At 48.7% G+C, this 15,122-nt stretch overlaps 1 protein-coding gene across 6 annotated transcripts in view; it reads right to left on the bottom strand.

Moving 5' to 3' along the window:
- Positions 1–882: 882 nt before the first annotated feature.
- MYH10 (myosin heavy chain 10) overlaps positions 883–15,122 on the bottom strand; it is a 152,314-nt gene continuing 138,074 nt past the window's right edge. For all 6 annotated transcript variants that reach the window (XM_021674717.2, XM_021674721.2, XM_021674719.2 and 3 more), the window contains 9 exons: positions 14,676–14,888; positions 11,802–11,963; positions 10,532–10,660; positions 7,713–7,801; positions 6,838–6,961; positions 6,549–6,757; positions 4,858–4,966; positions 3,459–3,631; positions 883–2,557 (listed from right to left, as the gene is read on the bottom strand). In XM_021674717.2, the coding sequence (XP_021530392.1) occupies positions 2,413–2,557; positions 3,459–3,631; positions 4,858–4,966; positions 6,549–6,757; positions 6,838–6,961; positions 7,713–7,801; positions 10,532–10,660; positions 11,802–11,963; positions 14,676–14,888 (1,353 nt within the window). In that variant the 3' untranslated portion in view covers positions 883–2,412. The remainder of the gene's footprint in view (positions 2,558–3,458; positions 3,632–4,857; positions 4,967–6,548; positions 6,758–6,837; positions 6,962–7,712; positions 7,802–10,531; positions 10,661–11,801; positions 11,964–14,675; positions 14,889–15,122) is intronic.

Raw genomic sequence — 15,122 nt, 5'->3', positions numbered from 1 at the left:
GACCTCAAATGATCCACCTGCTTTGGCCTCCCAAACTGCTGGGATTACAGGCTTGAGCACTGCACCCAGCCCAGAATTCTTACTTTTTGAGAAAAATAAGCCTCTGAATTCCATACACTCTTGGATAAGACCTGGATGCGGGGGTGGGAACCCCACTGAAACACCATACCTGTGACTCACCTTTCCTCTCCCATGGTAGTGGCAGAGGAGGAAGAAGAGGGCACTTCTGCCATTTCACACGGTTCCACTGCTGCCAGGAAGCCTAGTGATAGACCCCTTATACCAGAACCAGCTCACCGCAAGAATACTGTGGAATAAGAAATTAGCATTCTCTTTGTGATTTTGTGCTGCCCTAGGATTTCGCTCTCAACCTGGTTGGCCCACACTAGAGAGGCTGCTGTTGGCCTCATTACTGAATTCTCCCAAAGGCATCTTCACTGTGTATCTGCCTGAAAATGCAGCCTGAAACATCTTGGATCCTCTTAACATGTTCTAACTCAGCAGTGTGTGTCATTGGTTGGTGAACAGATCCCTCCTAAATCACCCCCTTAACAAACAGTTGGGGCAGCTCCTGCCTTTGGGTGGTCTTTCCCTTCCTAGTGCATTTGCACCCCACGAGGCACTGGCAGGAACAGGACTTGGAGCCAGGACAGCCCTGAGAATCATCCTGTCGTCTGACCCGGGAGACAGCGCCCTCAGCAAAAGGCGTGGCACCATCATTTGAAGTCTGCGTAGCGCCCACCCTCCAGTCAGATCACAGGTGGGAAATTGAGAACAGAAGGTGAGAAACAGATTCTGTGTTCACATGATTATTCTTATTTATTGAGGTCTGTTTATTCTCCACGGGTGCTTTTATCTCCAAGTAAACAGAGCAGGCGCAAATATCTATAATGAATAAATTTATTGTCTTACAAAAATCATTGTCTAGAAATATGGGAATACAAGAAAAGATATTTGCAGTCAGGTGTCTGGTGGTCAACAGCCAGTACAATTCATAAAGGGGGAAAATCCAAGATTCCAAACCCACAGGACAAATTCTTCCTAACAGATGTTAAAGCTTTTAACCCAAAAGGTTTGTGTTTTCAAGCACATTGCAGAGGATCAGGGATTTATAATTAACACTGATTCATTGTCACTGAATGTTTGTAATACCACTTTGACTAGAGAGGTACATGATATGAAGCACAGTCAAAACTGAATACATTAAATTGTTATAGAGGCAAATAATATCTTCAACATTGTCTTAGTACTGTAGTGTCTAAGGCACTTTCTGTAATGTCAGTTTGCTTAACTATCAACCAAAAACAGGATGCTAAATGTTCACTGTAACACTGTCCAAAGGGAAGGGAGAAGGAGAAATGGAGGAGTCACACCCACTGGCATGTCAACATTCAGGAGGATGGCCTCTGTTCTGGAGGTTCCATAAACCTCATTCACAAACTTGAAACAAGCCTCGGACACAAAACCAATATTCCCATTTTGGGCTCAAAGCAGCGGCTGAATTTGCAAGGTCAGCATGAGGGCCTGGCTGGCGAGGGTGGGCCTTCCACCAGCTCGGCTTAGGGGTCCACGGCTGCTTGCTCCTGACGTGAGGAGGGCGCCGGCAGAGCCAGGCGGTTTGGGCGACCATCTGGAAGTCTGCGTGATACATGGCTGCCAACTGGGGCCTCGGCTGCACTGTGGCCACTATCCCTGCTATGCACAGACCAGCCCTGGCCAAGGACAGTTCACGTGAGTAGACGTGGGACACCATCGACTCGAGGGGCAGGCCCCCTTGGGGGATGGGCAAGGTAACCCCAAATGGGTGTTGCTTCCAATCCAGCCCACCCCTCCTGCTCTTTCCAAAGCCCCTTTCACAGTTTGCTCACTGAAATAGTGTTGATCATTATTGGAAGGAAATGAGAGATACAAGTGCAGTTTAGGGTCCACCACCATGGTCTAGGAGACTTGATGTGGCTGAGGAGTCGGGGGCCACGTGAACACAGAACTAGGTTACCTGTCTGTACGACAGAGAGCATGCAGAGCGACAGCGACGACCACGGCGCTGCCCCAGTGACCCAGCGACCCGCAACGAAGGGCCTGGAGTTTGTTTGAAAAAGGGTTTTTACCATGTTTGTTTATAAAATGGTCTCTTGATGACTATATGGAAAATAGATGCAATGATGAAACAATCTGTTTGTTTAATATGTGTGTTCTGTGTGTGTCTATATATAAAAAGGGGAGCAATTGTACCTAAGTCTGAAGCAGGATACAGTATACGTAGGCTGGAGAGCCTTAAGACACAGTTGATCTTTCAGGAAGGAATCCTGTAGCTTGCCAATTTCCTAAATCTGCAGGAGGCCCCAAGGCAGGCTGGCACCGGGTGCGTTCCTAAGTGTCCCACTGTATCGCCTCCTCTGGCTTCCTGTGATTTTACTCTGACTGGGTTGGCTGCGTCTCATTGACATCACTGGTCTTACTTTCTGTGTCGTCGTCGGAGAGCTCCAGGGAAGCCCCCTCAATGTGCAGCTGGCGCCGGCCAGATCGGCTGGAAGAAAAGCTGATGGGGCCGCCCCGCCTGGAGAGAACAGGAAGCAGATGCGGGTGGGTAAATAGGAGCACATGGCTGTCAACATGTTCAGCCACTCAATGCCACGGAACCTCCCCCATGCGTCCCTTCCTCAAACACATGACCTTGTGTGGGAAAGACTGCTTTTCCGTCTCTCCCATAACCCTGCCTGCAGATTAAGCAGAGCAGAGTCCTCAGAGAACCGGGGAAGACTCGATTTAGCCTAGGACTGTGTGATGGAAACGGTAAGAAAGACGGATTAAGGCCAAGCTCTACCTGTTAACCAGGGATCAGCCAGATAGCAAGTATTTTGAGGATTTGCGGGCCACGTAGGGACTCTGTTGCATATTCTTTGTTTTTGTGTTTTTATAACCCTTTTTAAAAACGTAGAAACCATTTTTAGCTTGATGGCCGCACAAAAGCAGGGTATACGCTACATCTGCCCATTGGCCAGATTTGCTGAAACCTCAGCTGACTTGTTCTTCTGGGGCAGAGACTTCAGCTGTAGCTCTCCCATGCTCCGCCCTCTCACTGGTGCACAGCGGCTCCAGTGTGGTGAGGAGGGCTGAGGGCACCAGGTTCCGGGAGGAGCTCCTGCCCTGCTTTTAACAAGGGCTGGGACCTCACCTTGCTAGCGGATGTCTGGACGTGGATGGACACCCGACCCAGCTCAAGCCTGGTGTGGTGTATTGGTGTGGTCCTCTAGGGACTGGCAATAAGCGGGCCTGCTCCTCTTTTATTCTCCTCAAAGGATGACTATAAAGGTCGGAAATCTTAAATAAGTGGTTCAGGAGAAAGAATGGGTCACTGCGCATGAATCTAAGTAAACTTTCTCCGACCAGCTGTGCCCCGAGCCTAAGCTATCCCGCAGAGCAGCTGCCTGCCTGCTTGGGTCTGCATGGCCGCTCACCTCAGCCGGTTCTTCAGGGTGCTGACCTCGCGGCTCAAGCCCTCGTTGGCTTCGGTGGCATCATCCAGTTCCCGCTGGAGTTTACGCCGAGATGCGTTGGCACGTGTAGCTTCTTCTTCTGCTTCCTCCAGCTGGCGTTTAAGCTGCTTCATCCGTGCGTTGGCCTTCTCCATCTTGGGGAGGTACATGAACCCAAACAAAGCAAACTGGTGAATCCGGTGTCGGCCTCTCTGCACCTCAAGTGTGGCAGTGTGGCACCCTGCCTGCCCTTGTGAGCGTGCACACACAGATGCACACACATGTACACACGTGCTTGGGGGCTGGTCAGAGGCTCTGTAACCAGCCTGCTGCTCTCAGCAAAGCCAGCATCTACAGAGCACACTAGGCCAACAGAAACGAAAAAATACTCAAGACTGTTTTTACTGGTGAGTTTTCTGCAGAAAAATGAGTGTTTAATATCTTCACACACATGACCTAATGGACCAAAAGGGAATTGCTATTCTTGCAGAATGCAGAGGAACCAGCAATGTGGGATAATCCCCAACCCCGGGAGATTGCACAGTGCATTCTTACATCTCCTTTCAAGTATGGGCATCTCAGATACTATACTCAGATGCAAGCAGAAAGCCACCCTGGGATGACCTGACCCAAGACCTAAGAGCCTTCCTTTCGGGCCCTCCATTCCTGAGCCACACAGGGACCTGCCAGTGTCTTGTGGGTCCAGCTCACACCACCTTCAACTGTTCTCAGTGCTGTAGTCTTCAAAGGTAGAGGTGGGACGGGAAGGTGAGGTAGCCTGACTGAATGAAGTAGGGGAGGGTTTGGGCCAAAGGCAGTGAAATCCTCAGGGGAGGGAGGGGATAGCTGCCCACACATTAGTCCGGACAGTTCTGACCCACGGTTCAAAGTTCTGCGCAACATTCCCTGCATCCTTAGAAAAGGGCCTGGATGCAGACACTGAAGATCACCCCGGTGCAGCGTGCAGGACATCTCTCTCCCCTTCACTTTCTCTTGTGTCCACCTATATCCAGCTAATACCTCATGACTGCCAGCAATGCCCAGGAACTATACTAGGCATTAGGGAGCTAACAGGGAGCAAAACACACAGAAATCCCTGTGTTCACCAAGCATTCATTCTAGTGGAGAACGCAGGAGCTTTACAGTTCAGTCCTCACTGAACTTGCTTCCTGATCTGCTCTCCCTACCCTCCTGTGAGTGCCCCCGTTTTACCACCTCTGTGTCCCCAGCACCCAGAGGTACCCGCCAGGAACATGGAACGGCACATGTGAGTTGAAACATCAGAATGAGGAGGCTCCTGAATGCCGCCGGTCAGTTGTGCCACCAGCTCATTCTCCACAAGTTCCTTTGCTAACGCGCTTCCAGGGAGACATTGGCGTACCTGTTCTTTGTACTGATCTGCGTGTCGACGTTCATCTTCCACCTGCATGAAGATTTCTTTCAGCTTCTTCTCAGTACGACGGACTAATTTGTTGGCGGCTGCTCGTTCCCTATGAAAGTGGTCATATTAGTTCTGAAATTCTTGAAATGATATTTGTGTGGGAAAAACATTTTAAAAGCCCTTTTTCTTTGGGAAGATGACACATGGTGGAGGCATTATGGACCTCTCTGCCCAGAATATCACGACCAATGTGCTGAAACCTCCTTCTGGTCAAAAAATGAATCGCCTTTAATGTATTCCTCAATAGCAAAAGGTAGAAAAAGCAAATTATTCCTGCACGTGTAGGTATTAATCACTGTACACAGGTATTCATCACTACTCAGTTATCTTACTTTGTTTTTGTGATGGAGTCTCTCTCTGTCAATCTGGCTGGAGTGTAGTCAATGCAACCTCCACCTCCCAAGTTCAAGTGATTCTTGTGCCTCAGCCTCCCAAGTAGCTGGGATTACAGGTGTGTGCCACCACACCTGGCTAATTTTTGTATTTTTAGTGGAGACGGGGTTTTACCACATTAGCCAGGCTGGTCTCGAACTCCTAACCTCAGGTGATCTGCCCACCTCGGCCTCCCAAAGCGCTGGGATTACAGTTGTGAGCCACCGCACCTGGCCTGTATGCAGTGATCTTCTAAACAGCAAATGTTACATACAAGCTACCTGTCAGTTATACTGAACATAGACTTTTGAAGACACAATCCTTAGTTTAATCACCTAAACTTTTAGCCTGAGAAACAACCCAATTTATTAAGTGATTGTTTCACTTGAGAATTTACAGGGTTTCGGCAGCTCACACTGAAAACAAACAAAAATCCCCTATGCTCACTCTTTGGTTAGAGGTGAAACAAACCCATATTTCTAGACAGGTCTACGTTGTCCCATATGAAGGAGAGGTAACTTATTTGGAGGACTCCATGGAAGACAGAAAAAGTTAGTGTTCCTTAACAAATATGGAAAAATGGATAGGGATGGAGTCAGCTCAAAGAGTGAGTTATGTTACTTCAGCCCACTGGAGTCCAAGAGTGGAGTGGGAAGTCCTGGGGTGTGGGGCTGGGGAGGATGCAGGGTTCTGGCCATGAGCCCTGCATTTCTGGGCTCCAGGTTCCCCAACCAGAGGGTGAATCCGAAGGTCTGCCTGGCTCTGGGGAATGTGGCCTGATAGCTTTGTAAATGCCTGCCTGCCAGAGCTGTACTGTACGGTTTCTCAGACACTTCAGAATGCTTGAATACAACAATATGAAAGCTGTTAAGCAATCCCTTCCTGTGGGGAGAAGAAAGGCTTGGATTTCTGTCTTACTGCATTTCTTCTCTGCCAGCAAACTAGCATTTCATGTGATGCCACACGCTTGGCAAATGGACTTTGGGTAGGAGATGCAAACTCAGGGGGCACGGTGTGGTTAGCCCTGAGCCGAGTCCTAAAGCCCAGCCTTCCCTGACTGTTCTCAGAGGCCGTCTGTCCTTCCATCCTCTGAACGCTCGCAGCTCTTCTCCTCTCACAGCTCACGCCAAATTCTGTCTCCCACTCTGGTTGTACGTGTTCTCTGCTCATGCAGTGGGGAGCCCTTCATGGAAGTGGCATGTCTGTCTCTGACTGAGCCTGGTGGGTAAGTTTTGATATATGGCAACAAAACCTCTTACTTGGCTTCCTGCTCAAGCTGCTCCTCCAGCTGCCCAATCTTGGCCTCCAGGGCTGAGATGGTGGCCTTGAACTTGGACTTGACAGCACCCTCTAGCTCCTGCAGCTTGGCCTTCAACTCCTTGTTCTGCCGTTCCAGTTGCTGGCGTGCGTTGTCACTCTTCTGGGCGGCGCTGCGCTCGGCTGCTAGCTCGGCGTTCAGTGTGTCCACCTGGAGAGGAGAGAGTTTAGTCACTTGTGCCTGAGGGGTGGCATAGCCCTCCCTGGGTGGCGGGCCCCTGCGTGGGCCACCTGCAGAGTGGTCTTGCGGAAGCGGTCGTTGAGCAGCTCCATGTTGCTCTGCTCCTCCTCAAGCTCCTCCTCTAGCTGTGCGATCCGAGCCTCCAGCCGCCGCTTCTCATCCAGCAGCGCGGACCTGGCCGGGAGAGGAGGAGGCAACAGGTCAGTCCCAGCTCAGCATAGCACGGGAGCCTCAGAAAAGACTCCTCCACCCACCCTGGTACTGGAAACCTGAGCAGCCATCCTGAAGTTTCTCTTTTCCCTGCACCCATCCCCGAATCCATCAGTAGGTTCCACCGATGACACTTGCAGACACCCTCCCCTGCTGCCATCACCCAGATGCAGGCCTGTCATCTCTCACCTGGACTGCTGGGGTGGCCACCAGCTGCCCTGCCTGCCTCTCTCCAGCTGTTTTCTACAGACAGCTGCCAGAGTCAACTTTCAGAACACAAGCACGAGCCCAGCCTCCCCCGCCATAAACTCTAGTGGTTTTCCAATGCACTGAGAATACAATTCTCAATTCTCATACGACATGCTCAAAAAGGTACATGATGAACCTTTGGTTCAGTAATTCAGTGGAGAAATCAACTGAAATGGAAAAAAAGATAATGACTTTTAATGAAAAATGAATTCAGAGAAAGGTCATATCTGAGGAACCTGCTTGCCAAACCTAATGAACTGGAAAGTGAAGGCCTGCAGTGCCAGTTAGTGCAGACCATGGCTCACACCTGCAGGACTCAGGACTAGCACGGGGTACGACGGCTGAGGCAGCCCAGGCCCAGCGAAGGAGGAGCAAACCACCTGCTGATGCCAGGTGTGTTGACACCTTCAGCCTTCTCAGCAGTGCCCTGAGAACCCGCCCCTGCCCCTGGCCGTGGGAGACTCACTTGCCAGAAGCGCTGTTGGCTATCTCATCGGCCAGTTCGTCTCTCTCCTGCTCGGCGTGTCGGCGGGCTCGCTCAGACGAGGCAAGTTCCTAAGCAGTGGAGACTGTGTTAAGCTCTGGCTGTGAACAGTTTCCTCACCTGTGGAATCTAACAGTGGCTGGAGCTGCAGTGACCTTGTTCCTGTCACTGTTTACCTGCACCTCAAGCTGTCATTTAGATTTGAGAAATTAAACTGGCAAGGAAATCTGTTTGGTGCAGGCCAGCCAGGTGGTGTGTGGTGTCAGCATCTGACACAAAAATGTCCAGAGGGAACTCTTCGCTGCCATCAGGGCTTTGCTGTCACTTCCAACCTAAGAGGTGGCTATGTTCCTGCCCTTCTTGGAAAGCAGGTACTTTTTAATATAAATTGAGCAGGAACTTTATACAAACCCTGAGCCCTAAGAAACATGAGCTGTACCAACTTACTGCCCTGCAGTATCTTTCATATACATAGTTTGAGATCAAGTACACTGGCTGCACGGACCACTGCGGATCCAGGCAGCTGTGCAGCAGCTAGGATCAGCACTCCCACAGGGAGAAGGCAGGTGGGCGCACCTGTGAGGCTCAAGCGTTTGCAGAGGTGGACCTCTGTGGTGAGCAGGGCCTCTTTCTTGAAGGGGATGGAGCCCTGGCCAGTCAGGCCATTGTGGCTCCACAGGGAGCTCTGCGAGAACTGGGCAGAACAATGGGGATAGCCCTGTGCCTGCCAGCCCATGAGAGGAACTGCATGGTGGCTGTTTTTCCACAAACTTCCTTGGAAAGATGATTTGCCACAGAAAGGAGTCAAGGGTGCATTTATTTTATAAATGAGGGAACTGAGGCCCACCTGGATAAAGATATTGGCCCAAAGTCGCAAGGCTGGTCAGCAGCAAAAAGTCAGGGTTCTGACTCCCTGTTCAGGGCTCTTCCCACCAGCTGCCCTTTCCAAAAGATGCCACATTTGGCAAGAGCACACCGTGAAGGTGTCTTAGGAGCAGGGCTGCACGGGAGCTCCTCTGCCTGCTCCAGCACATGCACCTGCCTTACATGAGTATGGGCTGCGGGGCCTCTGACAGGCCTGGGGCAGGGTGGGAGTCAGGAGGGAAAAAGAGGCAGCACCTGCTCCCGGCCTGACCCCAGAGCCACAGACTCCAGACAGCTCTGCCATCTGGCCTCTGGTGTTCTGCCCTCTTGGGCTTATAAGACACTTACTGTCCACTGGCTAGGGGTGCTTTAGGTAGACTGAGGGACCCATAGGAGAAAGGAAAGGACCCTGGGGCTTCTAAGCCAAATGAACAGAGCTGTCTGAGGGAAGGAAAAGTGTCAGCAATAGGGGGAAAGGCTGGGCCAGCTTTCCAGCTCAGTCTCTTCTCCCTAATGCACTGTGATTCAGACCTTGCCTGAGAGTCTGAAAGAAACACTTTCAGAAAAAAAAAAACAGAGCATGGTACAGAGAATGCCGCCTGGACACGTGGGTAATGGCCCAGGAGCGCTCCTAGGAGGCAGGCTCCAAGAGCCACAGCGGCTGGGGAAATGAGCATTTGGGGATCTCACCAACTCCATGATGGATACATAGAGCTTACATATCTACTTCATCGACGAACATGCATCATTTTTAAGCATACATGGAACACTTACAAAAACAAATGTGTTCTAGGTGCCAGAGCTCTCTCAACATTCTCTGACCATAATGTGATAAAACTAAAATCAACTTAAAATAGAAGCAAATGCCATACATTTGAAAATTGAAGCCGCAAGCTTAAATTTCATGGGATAAAGAAAAACCGTAATAGAAAAATTTAGAATTAAATGACAATGAGATGACTCCAAGTCAAAATCTGTGGGACAAGATAAAAACAGATCTTAGAGGGGAATTTACAGTCTTTTATAGACATATTAGACAAGAAGCTTGAAAGCGGATGAGCTAGGCGTCCAACTCAAGAAGTAAGAAAAACAAGGAGCAAAAAACGGTGAGATAGAGGACAGCCGGACGAAAACCTCCCAAAACTGGCTCTCAGGTTCTCTCAGGGTCTGCTCGGCGTTTACTGATCTGGTTTTCAGTTCCTTGTTCATTCCTGACTCCTAGAGAGCCGTCCTTTCTTGCAAGCTCAACTCTGCCTTTGCTAATATTTTACCCAATATTTCTAGGTGCTTGTATCGGGAGTTTTTTCATATTAACTGATACTAACGTTTAACTTATCTTTCCAGGTTTGAAGAAATTTTGATTATCCATCATTTACATGGTAATGTGTATATTTAAGCTTGTCTTGCTCTGTTATAATTCCTGTAGGCAACACTTTATTAGTCCCTGCATCATGAGAACTTACTAAAAAGATAAATAAAGGAATAACAGGAATTCAATGAAAGAAACTTCTCTCCTTTTAAGTTATCACATGAGTAGTGCTTCTGTGTAAAAACAGGCAATTTTGCATCATCAAGGTTGGGGTTACACAGTCCTCGTGCTTATCAACACTAAAGTATCACTTCCCTTTCCTGCACGGGAAGCAGGCCGAGAAGGTGGCCTGAAAAGCTACTCATCAGCTCCTTTGCCTTTAGCCAGGTAGAGGAATATACATGAGCAGTGTTGAAGTGATCACTTTCTGTTTCCAAACTGAAGCAACAATAAGGTTGGAGACCATATTAAAAATGGATACTCAAAAAAAACCCAAAAATAAATGCAACAACTAAAATGGATACTGAGATTATACTGGGCTACAAAGATATTAAAAAATTTTTTTGATCTTGGAGAAATTTCAAGGACAAATATATTGAACAAATGGAAAAGTAAGTAACAAACCAACCTCTTGCAATTGAAGGATTTCCGCTTCCAGACTCTTCAGTTTCTTTTCACTCTCTTTGGATTGAGCAAAAATCTCATCTCTGGATGCACGAGCTTCTTCTAATTCACGTTGGTAATCCTTCATCTGAGCCTACGATTAAATAAGAAGGTATTGGGGGTGATTTGCATTCTTAGTTTTAATTTAAAAAAAATTTTTTTTTTTTAAGGAGATGAGCTCTCGCTATGTTGCCCTGGCTGTTCTCAAACCCAAGGCCTCAAGCATTCCTCCTGCCTTGGCCTCCCGAAGTGCTGGGATTACAGGTGTGAGCCGCTGTGCCTGGCACCATTCTTAGCTTTTAAACATGATTCTTTTTCTAGATTATAAAAGTAATATACATTCACTGTAAATATAAAAGTATATGGAAATGACAAGGATATCATAAGAAAACTACAGATCAAAATGAAATCCCTTATGAATACAAATGCAAAGATCTTCAACCACATAGTAGCAAAATGAATCTGGCAACATGTAAAAAGGATCATACTGTAATCCCAGCACTTTGGGAGGCCGAGGCGGGTGGATCACGAGGTCGAGAGATCGAGACCATCCCGGTCAACATTGTGAAACCCCGTCTCTATTAATACAAAAAAATTAGCTGGGCACGGTGGCGCGTGCCTGTAATCCCAGCTACTCAGGAGGCTGAGGCAGGAGAATTGCCTGAACCCAGGAGGCGGAGGTTGCGGTGAGCCGAGATCGCGCCATTGCACTCCAGCCTGGGTAACAAGAGCGAGACTCCGTCTCAAAAAAAAAAAAAAAAAAAAAAGGATCATACACCACAACCAAGTGGGATCTCTCTGAGGAGTGCAAGATTGGTTTGACAACGAAAAGTGAATTAATGTAACCATATGATCATCACGATAAAAGTTGAAGAGGCACTTGACAAAATCTAATACCCTTTCAATATAAAAATACTCAACAAGCCATGAACAGAAGGAAATTCAACTCTTGATAGAGGGCATCAGTGAAAACCTGAGCCAATATCATACTTAAGGATCAATGACTGAACGCCTTCCCTCTAAAAGATGAACAAGACAAGGACGTGTTGCTAAGTGTGCTCAAGCATCTCCTGTGGACACAGTGGACACACATGGCCTGCTGCCCCACCCATGGCCATGCTGACAGTGGTGCTGTGCCCCCATGGTGGGTGACAGCGGTGCAGTGCTGTCCCCTGTGTAAAAGCCACACAGGTCATGTGGTGCCATGCAGAGACTCCATGGGCAGCGGCACGTACCTGGAGCTTGCGGAGCTGCTTGATCACCTCATCCCGAGCTTTGTTCGCAGCCTCGATCTGGGCTTCGAGGTCCTTCAGGTCTATCTCCATCTTTTTCTTGGAAGCTACAGCCAGCGCCCGCTGTTTCCTCTCGTCCTCCAGCTCCGCCTCGAGCTCCCGCACCTAACGAACAGCATCGGATTATGCTGGGTTAAGTCCAAGTATCCACTCACAGACAGCAGGCAGCCTGTCCTCAGGTGGGGGCTCTGGTGACTCGGGTGAGTAGAACCTTCTGTTACTCTGTAGAGGTCTCTGTTACTGAACAGTTATTATGAACAGAAAACCACAGTAGCTGAATTTTGTTCAAAGAGATCTTTAAATACCACCACCTGGTACAAACCACCCCACTGACTGCTTCAAGGCACACGAGAAGGCAGCTGGTGACCTGAGCTCAGAGTGTAGATGAAGCCAAGATGGAAAGACCCGAGACGATGTGGTAACTGCGTAATAAAGGCTGGGGTAGGCACAGAGCGGGCGTGGGGTAGTTGCTAAGAGGTGCACATGGCATGTCTGTTTCCTAAAGTTGTGAGAATGTGGGGCATGGACACATTACAGGGGTGTCAGAACCAGTCAGAAACTGCCTTTGATGAGCAGGAAAGTGGGGAGCAGTCAAAGCTGTCCAACGGAGGAGGGACAAAATGAGGGCCAGCTCTGGAGCAGGCAGATAGGAGAGTGAGGATGAGTAAGATGTGGGCTGGAAACCGAGGGGGACTCACTCACTCTGTGGCACTCTTCTCTCGGTGAGCCCCCTAATGTGCAGTGGGGATGGGGTACTGCACTCACACTGTGTAAGGGGTGCTCAGAAGAAGGTGCTCTGGAGTCCTTAAACCAAATCCTAACACCTCAGTCACCAGATATGAAGCTGTTGAGCTCCAAACCATATCAGCCCATGAGTCCACGGGGACAGTGTGCCACTGCCTTGACACGCTTTTCCCAACCTGTCCTGCTTCCTCTGCTTATTCAGCCATAAATGCTTTGTCATGTATTTATTAAGGTATAGGGTCATAAATACCTTAATAAATACCTGTGGTAGTGCTTAAATACCTAGGTAGTGCTCTAGCAGCTGGAGGCTTGGGTGAGCAAGGAAAGGTCCCTGCCTTCACAGAACTTCCGCTTCCCGTGAAGAGGATGGCGGCTGGTGTGGGAGCTGGTGTGGAGGCAGCGAAGCCTGGCGGAGTGGTGGCTCCACTGGTCCTCACCAAAGGGGAGAAACAAGGCTGCTGCTGCGGCTCCTCTGCAGGGGTTGGTGTGGGAGGGAGGAGCAGGGCAGCTGCTCCTGCATAATGCAGAGGCACTCATCATCTGCTTGCTGTATTCTGCAGAGATCCGGGGCTGTACCTCAAGGCACAGGAGGGCAGGAGGCTCCTGATGTAGAGCCACTTACGTGATATTTCAAAGTGTGGTGGTTTAAAAAAATGTCTAGAAATTCTTTAATACTCCCCACCTTAAAGAGTTGGAGTGTAATCTCTTGAATGTGGGCCAGTCTTAGTGACTCGTTTCTAACAAATAGAATAAAAAAGTGATCACATGAGACTTGGGAGACTAGGTCATGAAAGGCCTGGAAGCTTCCTCCTTGCTTGCTTTCTTTTGGATCTCTCAGTCTCCTGAGGCTCCCTCCAGGACACTCAGGAAGCCCATGTGGTGAGCTGCTGAGGCCTCCTGCTGACACCATGTGGGTGAGCCAGCTTGGCACAGCTCCTCCAAGCCCCTGTTGGGCCTTCAGATGATGCAGCCGGGGCTGAGGTCCTGACTGTACCAGACCCACTGACTCAACAGCTTCCCAATTCCTCACCCACAGAAATGGTGACATAAATGTTGTTACAGTTTGCAATAATTTGTTGTTTGGAGCAATTTGTTATCCAGCAATAAATGACGAATAGTTAGGAGAGTGAAAATAACAAAATAAAGCAAAATTAAATATATCCCAAATCTGGCCAGGGGTGGTGCCTCATGCCCGTAATCCCGGCACTTTGGGAGGCCAAGGTGGGCGGATCACTTGAGTACAGGAGTTTGAGACCAGCCTGGCCAACATGATGAAACCCCATCTCTATTAAAAATACAAAAATTAGCCAGGCATCATGGCGCATGCCTGTAATCCCAGCTACTTGGGAGGTTGAGGCAGGAGAATCACTTGAACATGGGAGGCAGAGGTTGCAGTGAACCAATATCATGCCACTGCACTCCAGGCTGTGTGACAGAGCGAGACTCCATCTCAAAAAAGAAATATGCACACACACACCCCCTAAATCCAAGACTTCTTGCCATGAACTGTAAGGGACTGTTAAAATATCCATCCACAATTAATTTTTAAAGTAAACTTTTAGACTAGAAGTTTAACATCCATGCAGAAAAGTGTCTGATATACATTCAGAAAAGTATACAACTTAGATGGATAACAACTTTATAAAATGAAAACTTTAAGTATCTGCTGTTTTTTTTCCTTTTGAAAAGTGATTTAATTATTAGGACCTGTGACCTGAACTGCAGAAATCTGCTGAACCACTGTGTGTCTGGTATGCACCAATTCTTTCCTACACCCACATTATAGGACAAGGAATGTGAACCTTGGGAGTCTGCTGAGGGCTTTCTAATTGATAATTGTCCTGGCTTGTAAGCAGCAATGATACTGTCTGAGAAGTAGAAAAACCTAAACCAATTACAATAAAATTTAAGAAAATTCTCAAATGACCAAATAAATCCATTTTACTCCATGTGTTACTCAACTCTGTGTTTCCTCAAATGTGTCCTAACATGAACAAACAAGATACTGACCCAGACCTGGGCTTTAGGGGCCTTCAGACTCTTGTTCTGGAGGCCACGCCCCCTTTGACCTACCTGTTTAATCAGCAGCCGCTTCTTCTCTTCATTCTGCTCATCTCTGGTTTGCAAGTCTCTCTCAAACTGGGCCTTCATGGCCTGCATGTTGACTTCCAGACGAAGCTTGGCATCTTCTGTGGCCTGGAGTTCGTCTTCCAGCTCCTCCAGCTGGGTCCTCATTTCCTCCACCTGCTGCTCCAGGGCTCGTTTGGATTTTTCAAGTTCGTGAACCTAAACCGTGGAAGCATCAGGAAAGAGTTGACCTGGGCGGAGGCACGTGTGAAGAACAGCACTCTCCCTGTTTTACAGGGCCACTCGCAGCACGCTGGCCACTTTGGTCCGCCTGAGCCGGCCCCCTGCCACATGCACGCACGTCCTTCCCTTTCCCCCTCAGGCTGCTGCTATTCCCCATTTCAGCGTATGCAGTTCAGAACTACAGTGCAGATTTTATCACATGTGTTCTCT

Source organism: Aotus nancymaae, unplaced genomic scaffold, assembly GCF_030222135.1.
Source record: "Aotus nancymaae isolate 86718 unplaced genomic scaffold, 86718_ANA_hifiasm-v0.15.2.pri h1tg000018l, whole genome shotgun sequence".
NCBI lineage: Eukaryota > Metazoa > Chordata > Mammalia > Primates > Aotidae > Aotus > Aotus nancymaae.
Note: the sequence above shows the minus strand (reverse complement) of the source record. Positions and strands in the feature narration are given on the sequence as shown.